The 8,139-nt window shown below is 44.8% G+C and overlaps 1 protein-coding gene across 1 annotated transcript; it reads left to right on the top strand.

The window, feature by feature from the left end:
- The first annotated feature begins 1,375 nt into the window (after positions 1–1,375).
- si:dkey-85n7.8 (COX8 domain-containing protein) lies at positions 1,376–3,338 on the top strand. The gene is made up of 2 exons (XM_056295172.1): positions 1,376–1,526; positions 3,117–3,338. Exons 1-2 carry the CDS (start codon positions 1,413–1,415, stop codon positions 3,228–3,230), a joined length of 228 nt encoding a protein of 75 aa, XP_056151147.1. The 5' UTR covers positions 1,376–1,412; the 3' UTR covers positions 3,231–3,338.
- The last annotated feature ends 4,801 nt before the right edge of the window (positions 3,339–8,139 follow it).

The following is an 8,139-nucleotide window of genomic DNA, read 5'->3' as shown; positions in this document are numbered from 1 at the left end:
GGGCAGCAATAAGAATGTGCAACACTGCCTGTTTTGACTATAACCCAGAGGAAGAGGAAGTTGTTCCTTTATAACGTTAACATTTTTTTGAGTTCGATCGGGCAGCGAACAGAGAACAGCGTTGGTCGAGCGAGCTGGAAGGCGAATTAAGAGAGGGAGCGGCGATAGCGAGAACAAATATTTTACAAAGGTTTTGAATCACCGCAATCATCAGATATTCTTCCTCATCAGAGGTTCTTCATCATAAGAGGCTCTTCATCACGGTCATTTGGGCTGATGAGTAACATCGTTTGCCATCGACCGACCGCCACTATTCCGTTGCCTACCAACAGGGAGATTGCCGGTTCAAGTCCCCGTGTTACCTCTGGCTTGGTCGGGCGTAGCCACAGGCACAACTGGCCGTGTCTGCGGGTGGGAAGCCGGATGTGGATATGTGTCTTGGTCGCTGCACGAGCGCCTCCTCTGGCCGGTCGGGCCGCCTGTTTGGGGGGGGGGGTTGTGTAGTGTGATCCTCCCACGCGCTATGTCCCCCTGGTGAAACTCCTCACTGTCAGGTGAAAAGAAGCGACTGGTGACTCCACATGTATGGGAGGAGACATGTGGTAGTCTGCAGCCCTCCCCAGATCGGCAGAGGGGGTGGAGCAGAGACCGGGACGGCTCGGAAGAGTGGGGTAATTGGCCAAGTACAATTGGGGAGAAAAAGGGGGGAAATTAAAAAAAATAACACTGATTTGACATTCATTCATTCGACTTTGGTCTGTCCAAACAGCCTGGGTGCTCCTCCTCGTCCTCCTCCTCGTCCTCCTCCTCCTTTCTATAAGCCTTATAACGGTAGGGGAAACCCTGCAAGCCCTTCACTTTTCCGGCAGTTGGGGAACAACAGACAACACTTTTCTTGGTCTTGAGAAGCTGCAGCATTTATTAACTGACACACTGTGGCCTGTATGGATAAAGTTCATTGTTACTCTACTGTACTGTACTGTACTCTACTGTACTGTACTGTACACTGAGCTTTTCCTCTCCTGTATACTGAGCTTTTCCTCTCCTCTGCTCGCATTCACCGTCACTTTCCTGCTACTGGCTCTCCCACACATATTACGCACTGCCCTATTCCTTAAAACAGAACTTCATTCCTTCAATTAATTCATTAAAAATGTCTTAAAATATGACCAACGTTTTAGAAGTGCAGTCATTGTCTTCATCATTTGGTGCCCCCGGGCACGAGGCCGATGCCTGAGGATAACCCAGCCCAGATATATTCCCACCAAATCTCTGACAAGCTGTAAGTGAGTGCCCACCCCCTTCATGACGACCTCGGCACCACGGCTCCACCGGTTCTCTGCACCGCCCCTCTGATTGTCGAGATAAAGGCTGTGTTTGTGCTGCGGCTCTGCCCAGACACACTGTGAACCATGGGGGTGCTGAAGATCCTGAGGAGCTCCTGGCTCCTGACACGGTCTCAGGCCGTCATGCTGGAGAGACGCTCCATCTACAGCAAGCCCCCCAGAAACAAGATTGGAGCCGGGGTGAGTGATCCACCTTCACCACTTTCTATATTTGAATCAGAAGTCAGTGGTTGTACTTGTACATGTTGTACTATATTAAAGCAGACGGAAACAGTTCACTGTGCTTCAAGAAAAGTTTTATTAAATAAAACAAAAAGTAAATTATGTATGCATTGGATGAATGCCTGCTTTCCTTTTTCTGTCAGTGAACTCTGAATTTAGCAGGGTCAGTCCCAGCCCGGGGTCAGTCCCACGGTTTTCACGTTACGCTGTGCTCACAGTTAAAGATGCCGGTCACCTGTAAGCACACTGCCGCTGCCGGTGTGCTCTGTCATAACACAACCTGTTGTCACATTTAACCATTCAAGTTGTGCTCCAAATGAATTCTGCTTGGTCCTGTGTGAGGGCGCTCGGTTCTGGAGGAAGTCCAGTCAGTCCCTGGAAGGCTTACCTGTCTGGGGGTGTCAATATTTTCCTAGACATATACATGCATAGTTTTCTAATAATTTCCTATAACCAAGATAAGTATTCTTATCTTCTAGTCCTCTACAAGAGTCCCTGACGTCAAGTCAGTTTTATTTGTGTAGCCCAATATCACAAATTACACACGTTCCTCAGGGGGCTTTACAGCAACACAACATCCTGTCCTTAGACCCTCACATCTGATAAGGAACAACTCCCTAAAACCTTTAACAGGGAGAAAACAGGAATAGAGCTCAGGGAGAGCACCAGAGGAGGAGCCCTCTCCCAAGACGCACAATGTGACATGATGTTGTGTTTACACTATTTACACAATACAACACTGAAAGAGGATAACACAATTATAATGAATTATAAAATATACGAAGAATATGATGAGGAGGATGCCATGCAGTGTCCAGACGCCATCGGATCAGCCCAGGACCCGAGCCACGCAACCATCATCACCATGCAGACAAAAAAACAAAAACAAAACAAATGAACAAAAATGATGTGGATTTATAAGATGTATAAAAAGAAAATGTAACATTTTACTTAAATATAAAACTGGGCTTCCACTAAGTGGTCTTTTCATTTACACATTCTTATGAAATGTGCTTTACAAATAAAGTCCACATCGACTTGACTAGTGGCCGTTTCCCCTGACCACCCGTTTTAGGCCCTGGACCAAAAAGGCCACTATTTATCAAATATAAATACGTAAATGTAAGTATTTAGATATGCACGTATATTTAATTTCAACCTTAAGGACTAGATCAAACTGTCATAAAAATCATGTATCAAAGTACTGCAGACCTCAGTTTTCCACGAAAGGGTTAAATTATGGACAATTATTTACTGTCCCCAACATCTTGCTGAGATCTGCTCACCGGTCTGAAAGTGCCCCATAAACTGGCAGCGGCATGAATGACTGTGTGAATAAATGAATGAAATGGAGAATGAATGAACGACTGATTCGATGATTACTTTAAAGAGGGTCACAGAGACGGGAACTTGTGTGATCCGTCAACTCAAAACCCAACATGGCAGTTTCCTCTCCAGCAGCAGCAGCAGCAGCAGCAGCGGCTTTTGTTGACTTCATGAATATTTTAACATGCAGATTATTCAGACTCTCATCCTTCTCTATCACAGCAAAGCTTCCTCATCATGTCAGTGTTTGCTGTGGCCCTGTTGGCCCCGGCTGGCTGGATCCTGCACCATTTACCAGAGTACCGTCAGCGGCCACGCCCTACGCCCAAGGCCTGAGGGGCTTTCATCTGCCCTCTACCACGCTGTTACATATGGAGGACTTCAGTTCGTCAGTAAATAACCTCAATTTCATTCAAGCAATAGAGAAGAAATAAAGAATGACCACACCCAACGTTGTTGCGTCCAATGTCTCAAAATCACATCCAAAAATGTTCCTGATAATGTTCATCTCCAAAGAAACTCTGATCCTATCCAGTTGATTTCAGGAACACAGTTGACGTTGTTGGACTAAAAGCCCCTCACAGCCTTGGTCCAATAAATAAATGTCACGCACGCACGCACACACACACGCGCACGTGCACGCACACACACACACACACACACACACACACACACACACACACACACACACACACAATTTCATATACTTTGGATAATGAAAATCAAAACCCAGGGTTACTAACCCTGGGCCTGCTATCCACCCACAGTGAACCTTCTCTGTGGAGATGTGGAGCATCTCTGTGGAGATATAGACCGGCTCTGTGGAGATGTGGACCATCTCTGTGGAGGTGTGGAGCATCTCTGTGGAGATATAGGCCGGCTCTGTGGAGATGTGGACCATCTCTGTGGAGGTGTGGAGCATCTCTGTGGAGATATAGACCGGCTCTGTGGAGATGTGGAGCATCTCTGTGGAGATATAGACCGGCTCTGTGGAGATGTGGACCATCTCTGTGGAGATATAGACCAGCTCTGTGGAGATGTGGACCATCTCTGTGGAGGTGTGGAGCATCTCTGTGGAGATATAGACCGGCTCTGTGGAGATGTGGACCATCTCTGTGGAGGTGTGGAGCATCTCTGTGGAGATATAGACCGGCTCTGTGGAGATGTGGACCATCTCTGTGGAGGTGTGGAGCATCTCTGTGGAGATATAGACCGGCTCTGTGGAGATGTGGAGCATCTCTGTGGAGATATAGACCGGCTCTGTGGAGATGTGGACCATCTCTGTGGAGGTGTGGAGCATCTCTGTAGAGATATAGACCGGCTCTGTGGAGATGTGGAGCATGAACTAAGGATTTTGCTTGTGAGGAGCACAGTGTGTTGATTTCATGTGACAGCATTATAGGACGGCTAGGGGATAATATATGATAGATAGTAGATATAGATAGTAGATATAGATAATATTCCTCCTGGGTACATGTAGATTAATCATGCACAGGCTCTGCACTGACAACAGCCATCAAGTCCCACTTTCAGTCATATGTTTCTTTTGCTGCTCAAACCAGATGCTTGTTTAGTCAGTATCAAATGCTTACATGCTCTTCCCAACACCATCATGTCTTGGACACTCAGGCCTGAGGTGTATTACTGACTATAAACATTGACGTACCAGTGTATTCCTCTGCTTATATTGGATTGGCACTGCTCTCGTTATACCCAGGAGTGAATCTACAGGGCCATTGTAGCCCAGCTTCTTCTTTTATCAGTCCTCTTCACGGTTACTGAATGTCTCCTCAGCCTACTCTCCATGCGTGTACATGCACAGTTAAGTCGAGCTACGGTTACAGCTCGACTAGGCTATGGAATTGGACTACTGTCGCTGTCCCAGTATACAAGAACCAGGGAGAATCGATTTATTGACGGAAGTATGTCCGACCCCGGTACGGTAGGTGGCGATATGCCCCCTTTCAGCTGGTTGCCATTGGATGAAAGAGCGCCGCGGGATCATGCGCAGAATGCCTAGGCCAGTTCGGCAGTGGCGCCTCCAGAAATGTTTCATGGGGGGGGGGCAAATGGGGCCTCTGAAAATCTTGGGATGGCACACCAAAACCAAAAGCCAGGAATTGTATTCTGCTGCTGCTGTAGTAGTGTACTGTATAGGCTAGTTGAAAACGGTCAATACGAGAGTTAAGGAGACGCATACTGAAATACTTGCGTTTGTTATTTTTTTTTACAGTTAATGTTACTAAATATCTGATGTGCATAGACTAATACCGGTACAGTTAACATTTGGAGTTCCACAACAATTCTTGTTTTAACGTGTTATGTACCTGTATGTATTGTAACGTGTTAGACGATTCATTGTTACATTGTATATGTCCAAACATGAAAAATGAAAATATCAGATAGAAGCGTATTATGTATAATCAGAAGTATATTCTGCACATACGACTCGTGGCTGGGGGGGCCAGCCGGGGGGGGGGCAGGGATAGTATCAGGGTGGCCGTGGCCACCCCTGGCCACCCCTTGGGGGCGCCACTGCAGTTCGGGGCCGATTGAAGCGTATACATGCCAGAGTAAATTGAGCCCCAACCGCATCGTCTGGGTGTGTTAGTCCGACTTCGAGAAATTCGGTTTAGTACAAGTTCAGTCGGACTAACGCGTTTGCATGTGTTTCAAAAGTCCGGTGTTAGTCGGATGAACACAATAAATCGACTTGTTCTAACATCATGTAAACGCAGTCTGTTAAAGCCAATACCTTGCAGCCAAGAGCTTTATTTTTCATCATCCAAACACAGGCAGCATTTACTCTGAGCAAAACCACTCTAACAACCGCAGCAAAAACTAATTGCTTGCAAAAAACAACAAACAAACCTAAAGCACCAAAATAATACACAAAAGAAATGAGGAGAATGAGGCAACATTCTGTTTGACAGTGAAGATAAGCAAGCCAAGTTCCCATAACTGCTTTCCTGTTTGGCAGAGCAGCTCAGTTGACTTGTGAGGTCTCTGGTTTTCTGCAAGTAGGAAGGAGGACGGCCAGCCATCGCCTCTTCTGCTTTCATGTGTTCGGCTCGGTCCATTTCACTTGTTTACTTTCACATGGATTTGGAGATTCGGATTTCTTCCTGTTTGAGTAAATTCGTTTCCCTGCTGAGTTTTGTTTAGAGAGGCTAATCCTGTTTGTGGTCTGTTTAGAGAGCCAAAGGACATGGATAGTCCTCTTGTCCTTCACACAGATGCATGTTTAGTTCAACGACGTATGTGCTGGACACCGAGTTTGGATTCATGACAATATGTTCAGCAATAAATCGGGTGTTTCATAACTATTGTTCTTCAATTATCTACCCAGTGTTTAAAATATATTTACAGGAGATATAGAAAGTCTACACACCCATTAAAAGGGCAGGTGATGTAAAAAATGAAACCAAGATAAATCGTGTCAGAACTTTTTCCACCTTAAAGTGAAATTGCAACCTATAGAAGTAAAGTAAAAGACAAGCAAACATTTTAGGGAGCAAAAGAAAAGTACAAAACTTAAATAACCTGGTTGCATAAGTGTGTACACCCTCTTATAATTGGAGAGGTGGCTGTGTTCAGAATTAACCAATCACATTCAAGCTCATGTTAAAAAGTTGTTAGTATACACCTGCCATCAATAAAAGTGACTGTGATTAAGCCCAAATAAAGTTTTGCTGTTCCTGTAGGATTTTCCTGACATCTTCTTCCAACAGCAAAAGCCATGGTCCACAAAGTGCTTACAAAGCATGAACGGGATCTCATTGTTGAAAGATATCGATCAGGAGAGGGGTACAAAAGAGTGTCTGAGGCATCAGATATACCATGGAACACAGGTAAGACAGTCACAAACAAGGAGAAAAATATGGCACAACAGTGACATCACCAAGGACAGGACGTCCCTCCAAAACTGATGAGAAGACAAGGAGAAACCTGGTTAGGGAGGCCGTTTCTCTCAATAAACGTGTCCAGGTGAACTGATTCAACCTTCTTTGACATAGAGAGACAAGCAACAAATGAGATAAAGTGATCTAAACTGTACAATGTTGGTAAATTCTGCAATACGGTAGCAAAGTGTGCAGTGTGTAATGAGTGTGTGTGTGTGGGGGGGTATAAAAAAGGAAATTAATAAATAATGGAAGCAGGGTGAGAACAGACACTGTGTTTATGCATCGTATCTTTTATCATTGTTGTTTTTCAACATCAACATGTGTGTAGGTAGGCCTCGCCAGCCGATGACGCTAACTACCCAACCAGAAAACTATCCAACGAGATAACTACCGAACCAGATAAACATACCCAAGAAAACTACCCAACCAGATCACTACCCAAACAGATAACTATACAACCAGATAACTACCCAAATAGATAACTACCCAACAAGAAAACTATCCAATAACTACACAACCAGATAAACACGCCAAAGAAAACTACCCAACCAGAAGACTAACAAACCAGATAACTACACAACCAGATAAACACGCCCAAGAAAACTACTCAACTAGATCACTACCCAACCAGATAACTATACACCCAGATAACTACCCAAATAGATAACTACCCAACCGGAAAACTATCCAATAACTACCCAACCAGATAAACATGCCCAAGAAAGCTACCCAACCAGAAGACTAACAAACCAGATAACTATCCATCCAGATAACTACCCAAATAGATAACTACCCAACAAGAAAACTATCCAATAACTACCCAACCAGATAAACATGCCCAAGAAAACTACAAACCAGATAACTATCCATCCAGATAACTACACAACCAGATAACTACCCAAATAGATAACTACACAACAAGAAAACTATCCAATAACTACCCAACCAGATAAACATGCCCAAGAAAACTACCCAAGCAGATAACTATCCAACCAGATAACTACACAACCAGATAAACACGCCCAACAAAACTACCCAACCAGATAACTATCCAACCAGATAACTACTCAAACAGATAACTATCCAACCACATAACTGCCCAAGCAGATAAACACGCCCAAGAAATCTATCCAACCAGTCTGTGAATATCTCTGTTCCACAGGTGACAACGTTTTGCTGGTGTAGGCGAGTGTGTGTAGTCTACCATCAGAGTCAGTTTGGGTTAGAATAGCCCCAAGGCTTACAGGGCTTGCGTCCATGACAACCTCTGTGTGTTTTGATTGGTGAAAGTAGGCCATGACTGTGTCGCTGCTCAGGGTACTTTTGAGTGTGTCAAATGC

The sequence above is a fragment of the Lampris incognitus genome, chromosome 15 (assembly GCF_029633865.1).
Source record: "Lampris incognitus isolate fLamInc1 chromosome 15, fLamInc1.hap2, whole genome shotgun sequence".
Taxonomy (NCBI): domain Eukaryota; kingdom Metazoa; phylum Chordata; class Actinopteri; order Lampriformes; family Lampridae; genus Lampris; species Lampris incognitus.
This window is presented reverse-complemented; position numbering and strand designations above follow the sequence as displayed.